The 23,184-nt window shown below is 46.4% G+C and overlaps 1 protein-coding gene across 2 annotated transcripts in view; it reads right to left on the bottom strand.

Moving 5' to 3' along the window:
- Positions 1-498: 498 nt before the first annotated feature.
- The window catches only part of CTNNB1 (catenin beta 1), a 67,534-nt gene continuing 44,848 nt past the window's right edge, over positions 499-23,184 (bottom strand). For both annotated transcript variants that reach the window (XM_086941726.1, XM_086941727.1), the window contains exons 13-16: positions 22,299-22,420; positions 16,845-16,905; positions 12,341-12,566; positions 499-1,229 (exon numbers count right to left, since the gene is read on the bottom strand). In XM_086941726.1, the coding sequence (XP_086797852.1) occupies positions 12,358-12,566; positions 16,845-16,905; positions 22,299-22,420 (392 nt within the window). In that variant the 3' untranslated portion in view covers positions 499-1,229; positions 12,341-12,357. The remainder of the gene's footprint in view (positions 1,230-12,340; positions 12,567-16,844; positions 16,906-22,298; positions 22,421-23,184) is intronic.

Raw genomic sequence — 23,184 nt, 5'->3', positions numbered from 1 at the left:
ACACTTGCAGCGCAACAAAATACAGAACATATGTACAACTTTCTCGTCTAAAGTCTTCCAATTATCAACCCTGTCCAAACAGTGAAAATAAATGCAGCACGGGGCGAGGGGAGTGGAAGGGAGAGAGGAAAGGTGAATTTGGGTGTGCTCAGTCAGCTGTGGAGTTTGCTGTATTAACCAGGTTAATGGGCTCGATGCAAAATTGACTCGTGAAATGTTTTATGGTTGCTAATTTCAACAAGGTTAGTGCACTTTAGCAGGATGGTTGGACCATGGTATAAATGGTGGGGGGAGCTCTGTTCCATTAAGATAGGCATTTTCAGTCTGAGATTTCAAATTAATCTGGTTTGAGGAAAAATCCATAAAGGCAGTGACGCATTCATTGTTGGATTACCTTCTTGTGCTCTAGCAGGACCTAGTTGATGTGTTGACACTATTATAAAAAAAATATATATGTTTAAAAGTGGGATTCGCACATTTCAAATAATCTCACAACAATGAATTAAAAGTCCACTTTAATTCATATGAGACATTTTATATGAAGCATCTGTATTGCAGCAGGCTACAACTTTGGGATAAAAAGGCAACTGGTAATCTGTCCAATAAAAGCTTCCAAAAACAGTTTTTACTGGCCCCTAACCAGACATCTTAAAATAATAAAAAAATTATAAATCAACTTGCTTATTTTAAGCATTTTATAAAGGAAACCAATTGGACCATTGCTATTTATCTATTTTCGTTTTTATACAAAAGGCTACACAATGTTACACTTTATTCAGAATACAGTTAAGAATGATTACTAATTAGTGTTCTACACCATTAACTTGATCCTTAAAAATTCGAAATTTAAATGTAGCAATATTTCACTATAACTTACAGAAAAAAAGAAAAAAATACTGCCCAAAAAATAAAAAAAAATTAATAAACCTACAAAGCAAGCAAACGTCAGTACCATTGCAGGAGATTAAAAAAAACAAAAAAAAAACGTTGAAACAAGCAAGGCTAGGATTGATGAACATCTTGCGATCGATCCATTCTTGTGCATTCTTTGAGAAGAGTCACTTCAAAATTCCATTTGTATGGGTTCTCCAACCGAAAGGACAAGAAAGTTATTTCTGTTGCTCCCACACGAAACTCAGCTTGGTTAGTGTCAGGCACTTTCTGAGATACTAGTCCAATCCTCTCGGCAACTTTACAGGCCAATCACAATGCAAACTCAAACGATACAGCTGCAAATGAGAAGAAAATAAGTGGTTAGTGTTAGGTAATTTACTACAAATGCTCTAACTTCCAAAATACTACTATGCACGCGATTAAAACATACATCCAAATACTTGCAACAGCAAGTTAACTAGAAGAGGTTCAAGACCAGGGTAACATTCCAAGAGTAATCAGATTTCCACATCTGCAGATAAAACCATATACAATTATTTATGGGTTATGTAAGAGTTTGGAATACGGCCCACTTTTTTTGTTGAAGATCAGCCTTTGTGAGCAAAATTCTACACGGTTTAGACTGAAATCTTCATTTGTAAAGGGAAAAAACTAGCATAGCTCCTTCCACGATATAAGGTAGAAGATCTGAGCAACTCTGCATATGTTGGTTGTGTTCTAAAGGGTGGTGCTGCTCGGTTATTATAATATAATAAAAGTGTGGTCCTTTAAAAAAATAAAAAGTACATAGGCTATTAAACTAGTCTATGTATTTAAAAAAAACATGTTTTAAAGGTGACATAGCTTATGATACAAATCCATACTGCTTTACTATGGTACCGGAGACTCCAACTTGGACAACCGAGAATACCTCAAGCATGTTAATTTATAAAATATCCAACACTGGAGCACCAGGGGGGCGATCTCCAAAACATTATCAGTGGAGAGATCATGTTCCAAAACTTCTTTTGACAGAAGCCCTCTCGTTTCCCCAAATTTTGCCCCAGAGCAGCAGAGGGGCCAACTTAATCCTGTCCTCCAGGGGTACAGGCCCACAAGAGTGGCATATAAAAGAAGGGGTGGCTTGCGGAACTGCAAGGAGTCTAAGGAACTGGTTCTCAGCCTTTTCAGGAGAGCCAGCACCTTTGTGCACTTGCCACATCCCTGCTCCATACGGCACAGGGTCAAGGCAGATTTGCATATGTCTGGGTCCAACCTGGGGTGGCGTAGTTAACAAAAGAACGATGGATTAAACCCAGATCTCTTGACTGGGGGAGAAGGTTTGAATCATTCAACATTCCGTCCATTATTTGTTGCAGTTACACCATACGAAACTACTGCTGTGCACTTTTGTACACGCTAATCTAGCACAACAGTTTTTGCCCTAGCAGGCATGCAAAGGGGAAAATCACCTCCACATTTCTTTTGGACTGGATAACCCCATTAGAGAAGAGGCGGTGCAAAAATAAAATTTGTCAAGCTGGATGTCCAAGCACTTCGACTTGAAATTTCAAGTTCCCGTGCCACCCAGGTAACATTTTCGGGTTTTAAAATTTTTGAGCAACACTCATTGTGAAGGACTTGCTGAGATTGGTACGCAAAGCAAGCCCAACAAGCCCCCCAATAAAACTATAAAAGCAGTCTAAAAGTAGTTCCAAACCATTTTCAGTTCTTAAATTAAGTACCACATAATCAGCGTATATTAAAATGGGTAGGGTCTTTGATATCACATTGGGGAGATCTCTCAGCTTTGCACTGCCTCAGTTCGAGGTTATTTATGTAAATGAGAAACAAGGGCGCCATCACGCACCCCTGTCAGACTCATTTTGAATTTAATTTCAGGTGATCGCTCATCATCCGTACCAAACTGACAAAAATCAGATGATATTGGTGCATCCTTTGTAGCAGGCCAATTATGGTTGGGTCGATATCTAATCATGCCATTATCCACCAGAGCTTACATTGGTGTTAAAGGCTGGAGAGAGGTCTAAAAACGTTGAGCCCTCTGCCTTGACGTACTTGGCCGAGCATTGCTCGACTATCCCCAGACCTGGCTGAAACATGTATTAGACTCCGGATAAGGAGGCAGATTCCTCCAGTTTGCTTGCTAAAATCCTGCAAGGGCTGTGAGGAAGCCATCTAGAAAGTAAAAGGTCAGTAGCAGCAGGAATCATAGCGGTCCACCTTCTTGAACATGGGGACACAGTTGTTACTTTCCCAGTGTATAAGATTTCCCCTGATGAAAGCTTTAAAGCCATTTGTCAGAATTAGGGCACAAAGTGCAATGGTATATTTGAAAGGATCTATTCTAGAGGCATACAATCTGGGCTAGGTGCTTTCCCCGCCGCACCCTGAGGGCATTGATTTAGTCTCAGACTATATAGTAAGGTTAGAATACAGCTCAGAGCTTCCATTTACTATATCTTATCCCTGTAGGGGCTCCATTGTATTGATTTAAAATACCATTGTAGTGGGCAACCAATGCCTCTAATCTGATGACCGCATCTATGGAAAGTTTCTCATACCCTGAAAAGAAACTCTGGTTAACAACCTTCCAATTATAGGGAGTCCTTCGGGGGAGAGGTTTTTGACAGCACCTCTCAGGCTTCTTTAGTATTCGTCAAAAAGCTAACATGCTGGAAAATCAGCACTTCAAGTAAAATGATTGGCAAGGTAGAAATTGTTATTTGTGTAGTGAGCACTACAAGAGACTGGATTCCAATCTTATCTAGTGCTGAATGGCTCCAACATTTCTAGGGCTGGGAGACCTAATGTAATCCTCACAAAATTGTGTAATTCCATTAAATGCTTTTGCGATTAAAAGGTGAACTGCTGGAGTCTCACATTTAATGGAGCACATGCCTAGTTTTTAAATAAAAATAAAATAAAAACCTTAGCAAATACAGACTGGAGGGGCACAATCAGTTTCAACATATAATCAATACATATGGTTCCCAGTTAGAGATATCAAGGACAAATGGCATTATAGACTTGTGCGTTTACAGGTTCTGTATTCGTATACTTGCACAACTAACTCATTCCATATAGGCACAGTTTCAACTGTATTCAGGCACAACAGGTTTTAACATTTTACTCACTGTCACTTGTCCTCGTTTTGCTATACAGGTCTACATCCTCCGTTGGATTGATTAGTTCCCTACAGTCCTCTATATTCACCTACACCTTCTGCAAACTTTTCATTCTTTCTACACTCCTTCATATGCATCTCTTCTGGCAAGGACCATTCCTGAACATCTCTCAACCAGCTTTCTATTGTTGGAGCGCGACTACTCATCCATACTATAGCTACCCATCTGCGGGCCAGAGCGATAAACAGCTGCAGCAATTTATATGACATTTTTTTTCTTTTCGAGTCTCGGAACCTGCCCCAGCAAACCATGTAAAGGGCAAACTTTGATCCGTATACCAATAACCACATGCACTCTCAACCACTTGTTCTCAGTAAGCACTCACATCTACACTCCCACGCCAAATGCATGAAGCCAGCTTGCTGCTAGTAACACCTGGGGCACCCACGAGTGCGACCTGGGTCAATGCGATGCAGCATAACTGGAGTCATCTAAAACGTATACATTATAATTTCTTACAGTGGGTATAGGCACAAGTAACTACGTGTAACGATATATCTGTAAGAGGCATTAGTTAGTGATAGATTCCTTACCTTAGAATATCCTCAAGGCCTCAGACTGGATCCGGAAACTTTTGCGTAGCAATACCCCTGCACGTCAGTAGGCGTCGTCCACGGCTCTGTGTCAGTCGTCAGCGTAGTTCGCGCCGGAATGACGTCGCCGGAGTACTTAGACGCCGCCCCCGTGCGCTGACGACAGTTCTTATATACAGCTTTTCCGCGCCAGATACGCAGAGCCATGATAGAACCAACACTGGTGCCATGAAACTAGGGCCCTAAAAGGAATGACCTTAACCCTAGATATCGGTTCGTAGAACAGGGAGGATGGGTGGGGCGGTAAAGAATCTATCATGAACTAATGTCTCTTACAGATATATCGTTACACAAGTAGTAACTTGTGCATCTGAAAGAGACACGTTAGTGATATATTCCTTACCTTAGAATAGACACCCCAGCAATACAAACCCCGGTGGTGGGTCTGCGAACCAATAATCACACCAGAAAGTCCTGGAGGACAGAACGGCCAAAGAAGCCATCCCTCCGGACTTGGCTGTCCAGGCAGTAGTGTCTTGCGAACGTTGCAGCGAGGCCCACATAGCTGCCTGACATATGTCCTGCAAGGGGACTCCTCGGCCCAGGGCAGTAGTAGTCGCCGTGGCCCGAGTGGAGTGGGCCCTCAGCCCAACAGGAGGTTCCTTTTTAGCCAAAGAGTAACACGCCTGGATGCAAAACACGATCCACCGGGAGATGGTCCGCTTGTGCACCGCCCGTCCTTTCTTAGCACCCACGTAACCAACAAAGAGTTGGTCATCCAGTCCGAACTGGTGTGTGCGATCCAGATAGTAAGAGCGCACTTTTTGGGTCCAGACTGTGGAGCACTCTTCCTCTTTCGAGGGAAGGGAAGGCGGAAAGAAGGTGGGCAAGGTGATGGACTGCTCGATGTGGAAGGCTGCGACTACCTTGGGCAGGAAGGATGGTTTTGTCCACGCAACACAACCTTGTCCGGATGGACAGAAAGGAAAGTAGGTTCAGATGAAAGAGCCTGGAGCTCACTCACTCTCCTGGCAGAGGTGATGGCAACCAGGAAAGCAGTCTTAAGCGTAAGAAGACGGAGAAGACAGTTATGAAGCGGCTCAAAGGGAGCACACATCAGGTAAGTTAGAACCAGGTTGAAGTCCCACTGGGGCATCACGAAAGGAACAGGAGGGAACATACGAGTGACGCCCTGTTAACAATCGGGGACTTGAACAAAGAAGGCTGATCAGGAAGTCTTAAGGAGGCGGAAAGGGCAGAAAGGTAGCCCTTGATAGTGTCCAGAGCAGAGCTCTGCTGGGCAAGAGAAAGAAGGAAGAGGAGAACCTTAGAAAGAGGGGCATTGAGAGATCCACAGCCTTTGCTGTGCAACACGCCACAAATCTGTTCCACCTGCAGGCGTATACAGACTTTGTGGAGGGACGCCTGGCTGCCAGAATCACAGTACAGACTTCAGGAAGCAAATCATTTGGCCTCAACTGTCGCCGCTCAATCTCCAAACATGGAGGTGGAGACTGGACCTGTTCGGGTGGAGGACAGTTCCCTGCGACAGAAGGTCCTCCTGAAGAGGCAGACTAATCGGGGGAATCGACTGACATACTGAGTAGCTCGGGATACCAGTACCTTCGCGCCCAGTCCAGAGCCACAAGGATGACGTTGGCCCGGTCGCGCTTGATTTTCTTCAGCACTCTGGGCAGAAGTGGTATAGGCGGAAAGGCGTACAACACACCGCAACTCCACTCGCGAAGAAAAGCGTCCCCGTGCGAGTGCCGCATTGGAAATTCCAATGCGCAGAACTGATGACATTGCATGTTCTCTTCGGTGGCGAATAGATCCAACCAAGGCTCTCCCCACTGCAGAAAGAGGCCTTGTGCCACGTCCCAGTTCAGACGCCATTAGTGATCCATCATGCACCTTCGGCTGAGCTCATCCGCCTGGGCGTTTAGAGTACTTGCCAGTTGTTGAACCACCAGGGTCACCCCCTGATGTTCCAGCCACTGCCAGAGGCACAGAGCCTCCTGGCAGAGGGTCCACGACTACACCCCGCCCTGTTTGTTGCAGTACCACATGGCGGTGCCGTTGTCCGTGAACACCTGCACTACTCTCCCCTGGACACAGGGGAGGAATGCCTTCAGTGCTAGACGAATCGCCCGCAGCTCCAGAAGGTTGATATGGAGCCAGGACTCCGCCAGAGACCAGAGACCTCTGATCTCCACCCCTCCCATGTGGCCTACCCAGCCCTGGAGGGACGCGTCCGTCACAACTACGTGCTCCGGTTGGGGAAGGGAGAGGGATCTGCTGCTGACCCAATCGCGGTCCGTGAGCCACCACTGCAGCTGCCCCGCAGTGCCCTCCAAGATCATGACATGGGCAGATAGGTTGCCCTGATGCTGGGCCCACTGAAACTTCAGGTCCCACTGCAGCGCCCGCATCCGCCACCTGGCGTGATGCACCAGAAGAATGCAAGAGACAATCAGCCCCAGAAGCCGTAGCGTCGACCTGACCGAGACCCGGGATGAAGGCTGAAAGATTGGTATCAGAGCTTGAATATCCCAGACCCGCTGTTCGGGAGGATAAACCCAAAACTGCTGAGTCGAGGACTGCTCTGATGAAGGAGCTTCTGAGAGGGGCACAGGTGTGACTTGGGCACGTTGATGGAAAACCCCAGCTGGTGCAGGAGGTCCGCTGTTGTCTGGAGGTAGCTGACTACTGTCTGGGGCGAGCCCGCCTTCAACAACCAGTCGTCGAGGTAAGGGAAGACTGAAACCCCTAACCTGCGCAGATGAGCTGCGACCACCGCCATCACTTTTGTGAAAACCCGTGGGGCGCTGGTAAGGCCGAAGGGGAGCACGGTAAACTGAAAGTGCTTGTGGCCTACCGTGAACCGCAGGTAGTGCCGGTAGGACAGGGATGTGGAAATAAGCATCCTGCAAGTCCAACGCTACCATCCAGTCTCCTGGGTCCAGGGCAGCTAAGACCTGAGCCAATGTCAGCATTTTGAACTTCTCCTTCCGGAGAAAGCCGTTGACGTTCCGTAGGTCCAAGATGGGGCGCAGGACCCCCTTGCTCTTCTTGGGTACCAGAAAGTAGTGAGAGTAACAACCGCACCCTACTTCCGGCCCAGGAACGCGCTCGATGGCCCACTTAGCCAAGAGGGCCGTAACTTCCTCTTGCAGAAGTTGCAAGTGATCCCCCGACACGGTCGTATTGCGATTGCATGGCCGGTGGGGGGTCGCCTCGAAGGGGAGTGAGTAGACCCTTTTGAATGACTTGCAGCACCCACATGTCAGACGTGACAGTGCGCCAGTGGAAGTGGTGATGGCGAACCCTGCACCCCACTGGCGTCACATGGGCCTGAAAGCACAGACTAGGAGGCGGATGCTGCAGGGGAAGGTGTGGACTGGCCTCGCAGTTGTCCTCGACCGCTGACACTGCGGTTTCCACGGCCGCCACCGCGCTGTTTATTAGTCTGCAGTGCCTGGCTGGCAGCACATGTGGGAGGGCCCCTTCCTTGGCCAAGAAAGGAGCGAAAGGCACCCGTTTGCTGGCGTGGGGCCGAGAGGCCCAAGGACTTGGCCGTAGCCCTAGAGTCCTTAAAACGCTCAAGCGCATGGTCTGCCTTATCCCCAAAGAGGCGACGGCCATCAAACTGCATGTCCAGAAGGGTGGCCTGGACATCAGCCGAAAAGTTGGTGGTCCTCAACCAGGCGTGGCGTCGAACCGCCACCGTCGTTGCCATCGCTATGCCTAGTGAGTCAGTGGTATCCAGCCCACACCGGATGGAATAGCGTGCCGCATCTCGACCCTCCGCAAGGGTTTGGGCGAGTTTAGTCCGGGCCTCCTCCGGACATTGTGGCAGCATGTCCGCGACCGTGTCCCACAGAGTGGGTGTAGCGGCCCAAGAGGCATGCAGTATTGACTGACCGTAGTCCCAAACTCAGGAACGAGAACACCTTATCAAATTGCTCGTACCTCTTGGATTCCCGATCGGGCAGAGCCGTTGGGAATGCAGTCTAGGAAGTAGAGGCCTGGATAACCAGGCTCTCGGCGCTGGGGTGGGTGGAGACCAGAAGCAAGGGTCGCCCGGAGCCGGGCGGTAGTGTCTGGCCACGTGTTTATCTACAGGCTGACCTGTAGCGGGCTTGGACCAAGTGCCCAAAAGAATGTCACACAAGGCCTCATTAAACGGCAGCAGAGGCTTAGCCGAGCTTGCCTGCGGTTTAAGGTCCTAAGTGAGGTGGTTAGTCCTCACGGCCGCAACGGGGAGCTCTAGGCCCAATGCCTTGGCCGCCCGCATCAACACTACACTGTAGGCAGCCCCCTCCTCCGAAGCCACGGTTGGAGGGGAGACAAAACAAGTGTCTGGCAAAGTGTCCAGTCCACTGGCATCCCCAAGCTCACATGTCCAGTCCTGTTGAGACTGGCACTCCTGTGCCAGAGGGTCCACAGACCCCTCCCAATCTCCCTCAGCCATCACCTGAAATTCAGGTTCAAAGGATGGGGCCGGTTCGTGGAAGTAAAAGTCTCCATACGACGTAGTGTAGCACCGCTCCAGCGCCGGAACCGAATCAAGAGAAGGACCGGGGACTGCGTCGCCCGTAGGAGACACCCTATGGCAGTGGTTCCCAAACTTTTTAGACCCGTGGCTCCCATAACCGGGTTGGCGGTGGCTCCCTACCATTTTTTTGCCGGTGGGTGAGGCAGAGCACTGTGCTAGGCACAGACTTTTGGCTTGAGTGTTTTAGGCCACGCCCTTTGTTGTATCGGCCACGCCCCTTAGAGGACCGCTGGGCCCGATGGCACCACGGAGCCCAGCAGAGGAGGGAGAGACCCCACGGCCATGAGGTACCTCTCCATCTACTCTGGCGTTGCATCGTGCCCAGGGACCGGAAGGTATGGGGCAGGTTGCAACGCCTGTGACTCAGTCGGAGCCACGTGGGTGGTGTCACCCGAACCCCCAGTCGCACGAGCGTCGGAAGACCGATGACTCCTTTCCGACCCCTCATGCCTCTTACCTGAGGACCTTGATCCCGAAGACCGATGCAGTCTCTCGGAACTACGAGGGCTCTGACCCTGCGACCGGTCCCTTGACCTCCTGTGGGACCGGGACCTTGAACGGCGTGTGGCAGACTGCTGGAGCTCAAGCCGCTTGGGGGACCGCTCCCGCCTAGCCTTAGACGTCAGGACCCAGCAGTCTGAGCAGGTTCGGTCGTCGTGGTCGAGGCCTAGACACTGAAGACACTGGCGATGGGGCGGGGGGTTTTCGGTAACAAACATCAGTCGGCTGCACTTGGCGCAGGGTTTGAACCCGGGCATCCCTACCAGCACTGTAGGAGTCGAATGACGAGAAAAACAGACCAAAAGATCAAAAAAGTTTTGTCAAAAAGTGACTAAGGGGTAGAGCTTCTCCGGGTCTGCGCTAGCTGGCGTGGAAAAAATAAGAACTGTTGCAGCGCGCGAGGGCGGCGTCTAAGTACTCCGGTGACGTCATTTCGGCGCCAACGCTGACGACGGACGACGCCTACCGACGCGCAGGGGTATTGCTACACAAAAGTTTCCGGATCCAGTCTGAGGCCTGGGGATATTCTAAGGTAAGGAATCTATCACCAACATGTCTTTCAGATTATGTGCGTTACAGGATATTGCCTGTGTTGAAAGAGCAGGCCCCCTTCCATGCCCCGTCCGCCAGGGGAACCCGCATATCTTCATTCCATGCTGCCCGTACCCTGAGGGGAGGGGTCTTTGTGTCCACCCTCATGGCCCTGTACAGTAACACCCAAAGCGCCGCCTGCTCCCACATGTGAGCAATATATCTAGCGTTTGTTACTTCCTGGGCTTGTGGATCCGAAGGCCAGGTCACTTTTAAGAGTTCCATAAGACCGTTATATACATTTTTGCATTATGCAGTTCTGCCAGTACCTGGCATCCACCTTCTCTCCAGGCCGGATATAACATTTTCTAGCATTTTTCGCACTGGTGCCAGAATCCAAAGGTCCTAGTCCCAATGAAATGGCGCATGTTGAAGCACACGCTCCACGTACCTCTGCCAGATGTACACTGTATGCTCAATATATGGGAGATTGGCAGAGGCTCCAGCACCCTCCATGAGAATTGCAGGCAGACTTTCTGGCTGCATCCACCCATTTATAAAGCGATACCAGGTGGATGTCACTCGCTATATGTATTCCCCATGGAAGTAGATCTCAGACTCCTCGCCATAGGCTCAATGGCCAGGGCAAACAACAACAACAGGGATTGGGGGCATCCTTGACAAGTGCCACTTTCCAACACCCATTTAGCGGACCTACTCTTTCCCAGCCATACCCGGACACACTGCTCCGTATAAAGGATGTGTATCCATCTATGAAATCGTGGGCCGAACACCATCACTTAGCACTTCCTGAAGTTATCTCCAATCCACTGTATCAAAAGCTTTTGAGATCTATGGATACCAGTGCCATATCCGTATCATTTTGCATCTGTTTTATAATATGAACCAAACGTAGGATATTCATAGTAGTGCTGCGACCCAGAATAAACCTGCATTGGGCTTCATGGGCAAGGTAGGTCAAATGCGGAACCAGACATTTGTTGAATATTTTACATAAAATTTTGACATCTGTATTTATCACTAACTGGCCGATATGCCGCAGGATCCTTTTCATCACCACCTGGCTTTAGGAGCATACAGATGTCTCATTCACGTATGGACGGAGGTTGCAGGCCCCTCTCGAAGGCTTCACTAAGTCTGAAGTAGAGGTTGCACCAAATTCTAATGGGAATCCATCCATCCCCCCGGGGCCTTTGCTTTCGGTATCTATGCTAATGCCTCTAGTGTCTCCCGAGTAATGTTTTTCCATCACCAAGAAATTTCTGGGCAAACCAGTTTCCAACTGCTATCTAGCAAGATCAATTAAATATACATTGTTAAAATACATTAAGAGGAATTTGGGAGCTTAGCTGGATTAACTCAACCCCGCCCCCCTTCATTCCCCCTCCAGCCCAAAACACTTCCCTGCTGGCTGAGAAGATAAACTACCTAATCGGACCCTCCCACATAAACAGGCTTTTGGTAGAAATAGAAGGAGCAGGAAGTGAGTTGTGTAAACCTTCTGAATCACTTTAAACTAGAACTGGGTCAGAGTTATATAGCAAGTCTGACCGGGAACACTGAAAAGGGGTTTTAGCCAAAACTTAATAGGGGATAGATAAGGTGGCAAGAAAGGAATAGAGATCAAGTCATATGCCAAAGGACCAAGTAGCTTTATGGAACCTCAAATGAGGGCCCATAAAAGTCAAATGAAGGGTTTTTCCTCAACTGACAAGAAGCCTGTCCTCCAATGGCAGAAAGGATCTGAACACAAGTCTGCAGTAGCATTAACTTCAGGTTCACAAAGCCTTTTAGGTTAGTGTTGCTACAGCTGGCAAACCATACACAAATCACAGCTGGCACCTTCACATAATACTACACCATCCAATTATTTATTTTACACCACAGAATAAAAAGAAAAAAAAAAACACAATCTGTAGATCAAGGGACCACGCCTGGAATAAAAATGTGAACATGGCTGGTAGGGAAAGACCGCAAAACAAGTTGACAAAATAACTATGAGACGCAGAGCAACATTACCTGAAGTTTTTATAAACAAATGTGCAATCGGTAGCAAAGTAAAAAATATTAGAAGTGCAAAATACAATAGTTTGTCCCAAGCCTCAAAAACGTACCTAAAAAACATAACATTTTACAGATCAGTATCAAACCAGGCCAGCTGATTACTGTCACCAGGAGGCAAGCCATCCATTAGGTCCTGTGCATGTCCAAGATCTGGTAGTCCATCAACTGGATATTCGGAACCGGGATGGTGCCCTCCCATTTCATGTTCCATCATCGGATCTAAACCCATGGCATCTTGGCCATAACCTCCAGAATGGAAGGAACGATAACTTGGATCTGGAAGAATTATAAAAAGGTGGCAATTAATATATAAAATCAGTGATAAGTTTATTCTTCTTTACTACATCTAGTGCTTTACAATGGGTGGCTTAGCCATTCACTTTTATTCTGCAAAACAAAGTGTGTATACTGTGCAAAGAAGTTCGCCATCCAGTAACCGTGCCAAAGCCAGCTGGGGTGTTGGGAAGGGTCTTAGGCACCATTAAAGTTTAACATTCACCAGAGCTTTACATTTACAAAGGCAGGCATATGCTACGTAGACGTCCTACAATTCTGTTCCCTGCCAGCAGGAATGAAGTTCCCAGAAAACAATACCTTTAGTATGAGACTACACATCATACAGAGTGCTTAACCCAATACTTCATCTGCCAAACTGATGCTATATATCAAATATGTGAAATATTTTTGCTTTGAGAATCTATTACAGCTTAAAACTGAACATTGCAGAAGTGAAGGGTGCAGGGAATACAAGGGGCATTAGATGAACTACAGCCCTCCGAGCACAGTAAGATTTGTCCTCCACATCAGTATTTCAGGAAGGCAAACCTCAAGACGAGGTTAGTTTTGATACTTGGAAATATCTGGAGAACAGTTTAATGCAGGCTGTTGCGACACTTCATTCAGAAGAATGTTATGTAGGTTACTTTTATGGACAGAAAAACATTTAATCAAGTTAAAAAGCGTATTCATAAATATCAATAGGACAGATTACAGACCGAAGATAGTTAAAATGGTGAAGTGCCGCATGCCCTTACAGCAGGTCCCAAAAATGAGCGAAAGTGTAAACAGGTTTCCATATCAGACAATTGAGTAACCGATAACATGGCTCTACACAGCCGGATATTACGATAATTTTTTAAAGAGCGATTAAGAATAGCCTGGTATAAAATGTACAGGATAATAAACAGTGTAAAATTGTTTGGCCAGTTTTGTCGTCACACGGCCCAAGAAATAGCAGCAAGATTTGGCTGATTTCCAAGTGGGAAACACAACAGGTATTTAGTGGAGTCGGCTCGAAACCTGATCAGAGCGCTCCATTCTCCCGCAAGGCTGCCATAAATAAACGGGTGTACTCCAGGGCACTCAGAAATATGCATTTATCAAAGGTTTCCTTTCTGTAACTCATTTCCTGCCCGGATTCATAAAAAATTGGAGGCTACTTTTCTGTTAAAACATGAACATGAATTTGGCTTAATAAAGGCCCTCTGCATACCAATTTTAACCGATTCCGATTTAACATATGCAAACCAAGGGATTTAGAGACAGTGATCACTGGAGAGGCAATCCAATATATCTCTAGTTAATACTGCCTTCTCATTGCTCCAAAGAGACAAAAAAAAATAGGAGTCTCACACAAAGTTAATTATGTATTGTAGGTTTAGTTCTTTATGGCAGATATGTAGGGTGGAAATTTGTACGCCAAGGAGTAGCCTGCAGAACTGTTTTTCTTCATATTGTACGGCTTCACAGTATGCAATACCCCTATATTTCGGACCCGTAGTTAAAAAATGGGATTCATAAATCTGCAACACGGCAGCCAAGTGCCTCCCACCCTGGGGAGGGAGGCAAATAACGAACCAATTGCCTTTGAGAACTGCATTTTGCAATGTGCAATACTGGTGCCCATGCTCCTGAAGCAGAAAACAGGACTCCTAAATATGGAAAACTGTTGACACTAGTCAGAGTTTTCATCCACTTTCATAAAAGGGAAGTTGGGTACAGCGTGGGCTGCATGCAATATGAGAAAAAAAATTGGTGAAGGTCTCGATTAGTAATAAAAATCGAATGAAGGCAAATACTAGAAGGCGCATCGCTTTAGGCGTTCGAGCCATAAACCCTGCGTTGTCCGCATATTGGTGTGGGTAAACTACCCCCTTTGAAAGTAGGATCATCACGGTTACCTTTGCTGAAGATGGGTACAGATCATTAATGTATAAAAAAAAAGGGGGGGCGAGAATGCATACTTCATGGACACCCCTGCCAATTCCAATATCATTAGATATATTTCCACTGTCATTGATTCTAACCCTGGTTCTTGTGCCCCTATGCAGATATGCAAGAAATAAACGAGACATCGAGTCCCCATGACAGCAGCATGCGCCATAGTTTGGATTGGTTGACAGTCGAAAGCGGTACTTCAATCCATAAAGCCATGTACAAGAACATAAGCTTAGTGGGTAAATACGGTCACAATCAGATTAGCACTTTATTCAATAGTGCCGATCTTACTTCTGAACCGGTGCTGGTAATGATGCAAAATATTTTCTGCTTGGGACCCCTCCTTAATTCTGTTATAGAGGACATGTTCCAAAATGTTGACAGTGGTGTCGATTAGATTGGTCTGTAAAAAAAATAAGGTATTCTCTACTACTATTCTTGAATATGGGGATAATGATAGGAGGAACGCTATAAGGACGGCACATCTGTGTGTGCCAGGTTACTGAATAGGGGACCAGAGCTCGGTGTTTAATTTAAATAAATAATTCGGGACACCATTGGGCGCCGGGGCTTTTCCCTTTACACTTTGAGAGACAGCCTTATTATTATTAGGGTTATTTGTAATGCGCATGAATCATCCCCAAAGGGATAGCTCAGGGCAGCAGAAAGAATCAGCAGAGGGCCTAGATACTAAAACAGTTCGGTTTTTAATAGTTTCCAAAAGTTACGGCGGACAATACATTCTCATATGTGGATAGGAAGTTTGATCCAATAACAGGGGCTAAAAACGAAAAAGCTTTTTTTCCCCTTGATTCGTGGGAACAGCGAGTAGAGACTGGTTTTTAGAGACCTTACTTGTTGATAGGGAAGGACTTTCTCGTCAAATAGCTAGGTCCCTTGCCATTAAGTGCATTAGGCAGCAGATTTTAAAAAGTTAACTGTTTCTCACCAGCAGCCAATGAAGTGAGCGCGGTAAAGGAGCCAAGTATAGCTTGCCAGCAGATTATGAATTAGGCGAGCAGCTGTATTCTAAACCACCTGGAGTTTATCCAGGAGGGATTTGTTGACCGCAGCCAGAAGAGCATTGCCATAGTCCAGGTGACTAATCACCAGCGCTTGGACTAGGGTCTGGAGTACTGCAAATGGGAGCATTGGAAAAACTGTGCAGTAGTCTCAACATTGAAGCAAGCCCTAGTGGTAACCCATTACCTGGTCTTCCATAGTTAGATTCTGGTCTAAGTGAATGCCCAGGTTTTTCACTAAGGATTTAATAGCAGGTGGCACTCCCAATTCGGGTGGCCACCACTCAGGGGACCATACCTGTTGTGCTTCTACATCAACAATGGTCCCATGCAAAAAGGCTACGTGAAAGCAATGAAAATAGACACAATGGAAACTATATTGAGTAGTATGACTTGTCCAGCCCGGCAGAGAAGCACAAATAGCTTGAAATACCAGGGAGACAGCAACATGGAGGGCAGGAGTGGGTATTCAAAAAGGTGGGGTGGGGAAGGAACCAGGGACGAGTACTGTAAAAACATACACGCTTGGAGTCCAAAAAGAAAAAATAGTTCCCTAAACTGGACCAGTAAAAAGAATAAATGCCAGACAACCAGTAAAATGGGAATTACACTATGCTCCGGGGAAGGGACTAATACAAGCTGGCACAATGAAAACCGAAGAAAAATAGCAACAATAAGGTCAATCAAGAATAAGCAATGGTCAGGTTCTAAGCCCCAAAACATCTTAAGCCACCAAACATCATGCCCTGAATGGTACGTAGACTCGAGCCAAAATTGTACATCTAAAAAAAAGGACTGCACACCCACATAACAGATCTGCTGACTAAGCATGCACTGCCTAACTAATCTCCACCATTTCCCAAATATCAAAATCTGGGTCTGGTTTTGGACCTACTATGTTTCTAGCAGCAGTCTTCCAAAAAACACAACAAAAAAACGATGCCTCTTCAAACTTCTGCTGGAAGGGCATTGTGTGCAAATATCATAAACGATACAAAAATAACGATTCGGTCTACAACATAAATTTTTATGGTTAACACCCAGTCCGATACGTTTACAACAGGGATACATTTGGTGTATGTGCTACTCCTTAGGATTTGGAACAGTACCAGCATGCAATGCAAGAAGCACATCCATGAAGCACATGCAATAATCGGTCCTTCCAAGCTCACTCAAGTAGGTGCCAACCAGTCAAAAGCTAAACAGAAGCAATCTGTTATACTGATCTCTAGTCAAATCCTATGGTATGGTCTGACATACTAAGAACAGTCTGTACTTCCAACTATTAAAAAAAAAAATAAAAAAAAAAACATACCATCCTGACGATAGCCTAAAGTTTCTCCTTGTGCACCAATATCAAGTCCCAGGTCTCCGGTCTGAAAGAAATAACACAATTAACTGTTAAGCAGTTTTAATTTAATCCTCCAACAATTAGGTAAGACGCTCACTGTAAAAAGTATTGTACACACATTAACAGATAAAAAGAGTCATTTCACGTGACAGTTTTGGATCCAAAGTAGGTATATATGCATATATTAATTATTCTACACAGTTATAAGAGGTTAGGTGTTACGCAAAGCATGTGCAACTATATACCAGACCTATACTAAGGGGAAGCCATAGCCAAAATGTGCACTTGTACCAGACAGTCACCTGATTTTGTCGAGAATGAATGTCACTTTGCAATGTAAGTACTTGAGATCTGCAGTGTTAAAAAAGACGCATGCAATAGTTTAAAAATATTTATTTCTGGGAGGTTAGTCCCATTTAAAGGCAATCCAGGAATAGTCATAGGAATGTGAAAAGTTGCGAGAAGGACGCAACAGCAGTCAAAAGTACTTTAGAAGTAAAACGAAGGTTATATTTGGCTAGATAAAGAAAAGGCAATTGTGGGTCTCGTAATGCACTCGGAAGGCAGGGAGACCTGCTCACAACTAGTCTAATGAGGTGCGCGGAAGGGCAAAAAAAAAAAAAGTTAAAATGCTACTGAGCAATTGTGATTGGTTAGACTATTTGCCAGCATTCCTCACATTATCCTTAGTGGGTTTAATGTAACGCCCTAAGTTGCCAATAGTATGCCCATACAAGAGTCAAGTGGTTACTGCTTCACCAGACTGAAGAGACCCAAATAGTCTGAACACATTTTTTGGGGTGGTTTGTGTCCTGGTTCAGAAGGAGTAGTTTCTTAACTGTAACTCCAGTTCTGTAGTAGGGGTATCTCGGTTATAGTCATAATCTAGTGAATAGTCCAGCCCATGTGTGTGGACCCAGGAGCAATCAAAAATAATCTCTTAAGCTGTCCTCTTTGCAGTCCTGCATAGACACTTAACACCTTGGCTGCTAAGGCAATTCCCATCTTGTGCTGGAAATTGCTATTCTCCTTTATTCATGACGAGCTCAGCTCGTCATAAGCACAGCTCCAGTGTGCCTCATGACCTCGTCATGAGCATGGAAGGGGTTAAGAGAAAATCAAAGACAAATAATGCAGCCTATAATACCAGGCTACACTGGCCAGTACTTCCACTTAAAGTGAAAAGGATAGCCAAATAAAATTAAATTGACACATATTGCCAAGTTTCACCCAAAGAGAAACTTCCCTTCACCAAAATCCTTGAAATAAAGTGAGAGGAAGGGTTGGACAGACAATCCCCCATAGGCTGCCATTATGTGTCTGGAAAAGGGATACTGTGCCTTTAAGTAACTCTCCAGAGACCCTCGGTATCCCAGGATGCACAGCAAAAGTCCTTTTACTTTCAGTTCTTTTTGAAGGTGTATAAAGCAAGCCTGTAGCACACAGTACATAATCATTTTCTCCACCGGGAGTAGGGCGGGCGCTTATGACTATAACAAAGATACCCCTACTACAGAACTGGAGTTACAGGTAAGAAACTACTCCTTATGTAGTAGGGGATCTCTGTGTACAGTCATACTCTAGTGAATAGAATGGCAAGCCCATCCCAACAACCAATCCGGCGGTGGAGGAAAGACACCACTACTGCGCAAACAGATCTCAACGAAGCCTGCCCAACCTGAGCATCTGCACTGGCATCAGAGTCCAGACAGTAGTGCTTCGCAAAGGTATGGACCGACTCGAGAAATTGTTGCAGAGATTCCCACAAAGCACAATCATAGCGACCCAGGAGCGCTGAGGCACTCGCCGCTTTCATTGATGTGGCAGCCGTGCCGCAAACCTTCCGTCCGGCTGAATCCATCTGACGGCTCTCCTTGTCCGGAGGCACCGTAGAAGACTGAGCAGTAGCATGCTGTTTCTTGCCTGCTGTCATGACAGAATCCGGTACAGGATCGGACCTCAAGAACGCCGGATCAGACTCCGGGGGCCTGTACTTTTGCAGCCTAGATGGAGCCAACTTCACCGAAGCCGGGGTCAGAAACAGCTTCAAGGCCGGTTCCTCCAGTCCTGGTACCAAGGGCAACAGGCAAGACAGATGCCGTTTGTGCTAAGTCTCAAAGATCACAGAGGTAGATGGTGTGGGTACAGTCAATATGATCCCCAAATTCGCTGGCCCCCTCAGCAGCACCTCCTGAAATGTCAATGTCGTCCACAGGTGACACCCTCGTAGGAGGGGTATCCGATAACATTGGAGAAAACCTCCAGTCACTCCAGGAGCCTGTGTATCGGGACCGCGACCAGTCTCTCCGATGGCAGTGACAAGACTTTGTGGAGGAGCGGTGTCTACTGAGAGTGTGATCTCTTCCTCTAGACCTTGATCTAGATCTCCTGGGCTTCGCCGGAACCTCAGGTCAAGGAGGAAGAGGAAGAATCGTCGCTGGAGGAGTAAGCTCCGGAGGAGGCATCCTCGGAGGCAGCGGTGGAGGTGTCCTGGGCCTAGAAGGTGAGTAGGTTTGAGAATACTCCGAATCCGGTGACCTCACCACTCCTCTTCTGAGAAGGCCTCAAAGAAGATTTTCTGGAGGCAGACATCTTTCTGGACGAGCACCGGCGCCGCCGCAACCGGGAGCTTGCCGACGAAGATGAGACTGACCACTGAGGCCTGGGACACTGTCCTGGTCCTTGAACGTCTCCGATGCCGATTTTTCCTTACTCAACGTCGACCTCTTGGACTTTCTACTCCTAGACGTCGTTCTTCGACGTCGATGCACTCAGACGTCAAACGTAGTCTTTTCGACGTAGACTGCGACCGGTGGTACAGCCTAGACGGCGAACGTAGTCGCCTCCTTGACCCCAACGACAATGGTGTATAGACGCCGGTTTAGTCCTTAAAGTCGCCCTCGTCCGAGGTCTCGACGTCCTGCCTCTCGACGACGAGCAGCGCCGCCGCTTGGGCCCAGAGCCCTGGGTCGACAGAGCAGATGGTCGTCATACCCCTAGACGCCGACGAAGCCAGACACCGACCGGGATCTGTGCCTTTTCCGGGCCTTTTCTTGACTGGGGAGCCCCCCCCACCCAGAGGTCGAAGCACGGGCAGAGGATGAGGAGTCCCTCCATGCCCTGAAGTCCCACCTGGTTCTTCAGGTCTCCTCTGCTCCAGGCCTTGGAGACGAATCTTCTCCTTCTCACGCAGGGTCCTCCTGGATAAAGTGTGACAGATATCACAGGAGTCAGGGACATGGGTGGAAGGGAGACAGAGAATCCATACTCTGTGGGGGTCAGATTTAGCCTTCTTCCTACCACACTCCGGGCACTTGTCGGATAAAGCTGGCATTTGATAAAAAAAGGTGGTAAAACTGGTTAAAAAAAAAACACAAATGGAAGAGGAAGACCCAAGACGTTGAGTGAAACTCAAAATGTGCCAAAAATTGAAGAAATACCCAAAAAGGGAGAGCTCAATGCTCTAGGGTCCTGCTAGGAGCCGGAAAAAAGAACTGAAAGTAAAAGGACTTCTGCTGTGCATCCTGGGATACCGAGGGTCTCTGGAGTGTTCCTTAAAGGCACGGTATCCCTTTTCCAGACACATAATGGCAGCCTATGGGGGGGGGGGGGGGGGGGGGGGGGATTGTCTGTCCAACCCTTCCTCCATCATTTTAAGGATTTTGGTGAAGGGAAGTTTCTCTTTGGGTGAAACTTGCCAATATGTGTCAATCTGATTTTATTTGGCTATCCTTTTCACTTTAAGTGGAAGTACTGGCCAGTGTAGCCTTGTATTATAGACTGCATTATTTGTCTTTGATTTTCTCTTAAGTGTCTATGCAGGAATGCAAAGAGGACAGCTTAAGAGATTCTTTTTAATTGCTCCGGGGTCCATGCACATGGGCGGGACTATTCACTAGATTATGACTGTACACAGAGACACCCCTACTACAGAAATCGATTTCCAGTGGTTACACCAATTTACAAACATTCATCCTATCACCTTTTCTAGGTTTTAAATAGCAGGTATATTCTGCCGACACCTTGGAGCAGAATCTTTAAATTATTGTACAGTAAGAGCTCATGCAAGAACATTTCACCTGCTTATTCGTGTCAACTGGTCTGTTTAGTTGGCTGTACTGCATGTAGTCTGAAGCCTGTAATTCTGATGAAAGAATGAAGACCCCAGTCTCCAGAGAGGGCTCTTGGGTAATTGAATAGATATATGAAACATGTATGGATACCACAGCCTAAGCCACTTCAAAGCAATGAGACTCATTGCCTCCCTGTAAGAGTCTTACGATCGTTTTGGCAACAGAACTGGAGGAAAAGCACGAGTAAACTAACATGCCACCCCTAAAGGGATTCTTCAGGTGCCTGAGTATTTCGTACAATACCGCAATCCCAATCAAGGAATCCCAAATGACACTCTGCATCCCCATTAGCGGTCTTAATCAGAACACAAGATGGCTTGCCTGTTGTACAAAGAAACGTACTTGTATTAAAGAACAATTGACATTCTCCAGTGATGCCAGAGAGCTAAGCAGCTATACCACAATAAGGCTAGAAGTACTTAGATATAAATTACAATTTTAACAATACTTATTAGAATCTGCAAGTTCATAGTGGAGAAACCTGCACTTCTGAACTTAATTATACCTTTTATTTGTAGAAAGTAAACCAATAATTTACCATACTAAATTGAGGCAACACAGTACCATCAAAACTTCGCCAGCACCGTTATTTGACAAGTTGATCCTCAATTCGTACTGTTCATACGAATGGAAATTCTACCTTTCCTCTTCAAAGTACAAGCAGCATTGGGAAAGTCAAAAGGTCTCACCCAGGGCTTTGGCAATCGTGTGGTGGTAACGGAATGGTTATGGTTTAAAATGGGGATATGAAGCGGCCACTAATGGCAGCTATATAGAGCATTTTTTTCCTTCTGTCAAAGAATAACCATTGGGGGGTGGGCGGGGGGAGGGGGGGTTATCCAGAAAAAACAGGTTCGGGTGAATAGAGAAGGTAGAACTAGGATGCAGCCAACATAGATAGCATCCAAGCGCCCCCCCCCCCCCCCCCCCACAAAGAGATAGAACCTGAAACCTAATAGCCAACGTCACACTAATCAAGCATAATAGATTTTGTCCTTCCACCACAGAAAGAAAAGGAAGTGAAGCATTGCAAGCGCTGCTCAATTAGAAGGCAGAAACCTGACAATGCCAACGAATGGTAAGCAATGGGCAGGTTCCAAGTCCACTACTATACCACAAGTCGCAAGAGCACGTGCTCATGCAGGAGACTGAAAAGAATGTAGTTTGGGGAACATGTAATTTTTTAGATTTTCTCTGCATAAAGACAAACAAAATAGGTCCAATACAATGGATGTGCTCATGCAAAAGCCTGTATAGGGAGAATTAGGATCATGGTTAAGTTTACCTCATTCCAGGTCATAGGTTCAGTTCTGAAGAGAGAACTTGTTAGTTCAACAGACAAGCGTTTCTTGTAATCCTGTGGCTTATCCTCAGACATTCGGAAGAGCACAGCTGCTGCGTATGTGGCTATAGGGGAGAAGGAGAAGTAAAATGTATTGGTGTCAAAAAGGCTAAAGGTATATTCCTATATTCTTACAACACAAAATACTGAAACCAGACATTCAACATATGAGCAAATTATACGTTAAAGTGGGTATATACACACACACACACACACACACACACACACACACTGCTGTCATTTATCCACAACTGATTTAAAGTATTACCCGCACTAAGTAGCCCTGTAGAGATACAAAGTAAAGGATTTCTAGGAAAGTTGCATAGTTATTTTCGACACCAACAGGGGTGGGGGGTTTAGACCCTATAATTTGTCGTGACCATTTGCTCCTCCGAAGAGTGAGCATCGCTGGTCTCCCAACTCAAGAGTTGCCTTTATTTTCTTTATTTTTCGTAACTCTCCTCCTCAACTGCTGGGCTTGGAGCTACACTTCGTAACCAACAATTATTTAGAGCTCCTCATTAAAAGCGAAAAACTTAAGAGCCACTCTTAAACCCAGGACGAAACTGTAGACAAGTCGGCTGGAGACAAGGGCCTAGGCGAGGTCTTTCTGATTGAAATTTGGGGATCCATCGGGGAAGCTCTTGCAGAGCTTGCAAAGCGTGTGGAAGCAGGCAGAGCTACGTTAATCTACTGCTTCATGGTCAGTTGAAGGTCCAGGATGATTCAGAGGTTGCGGGCAGGGTGGGTTCATCCCCCTCCCCAACCAATATCCTACAAGAGCCCATAATCCCCAGGACTCATTTGCTACTATTAAAGGTTTCCTAAA

The sequence above is a fragment of the Lissotriton vulgaris genome, chromosome 10 (genome assembly GCF_964263255.1).
Source record: "Lissotriton vulgaris chromosome 10, aLisVul1.2, whole genome shotgun sequence".
NCBI lineage: Eukaryota > Metazoa > Chordata > Amphibia > Caudata > Salamandridae > Lissotriton > Lissotriton vulgaris.
Note: the sequence above shows the minus strand (reverse complement) of the source record. Positions and strands in the feature narration are given on the sequence as shown.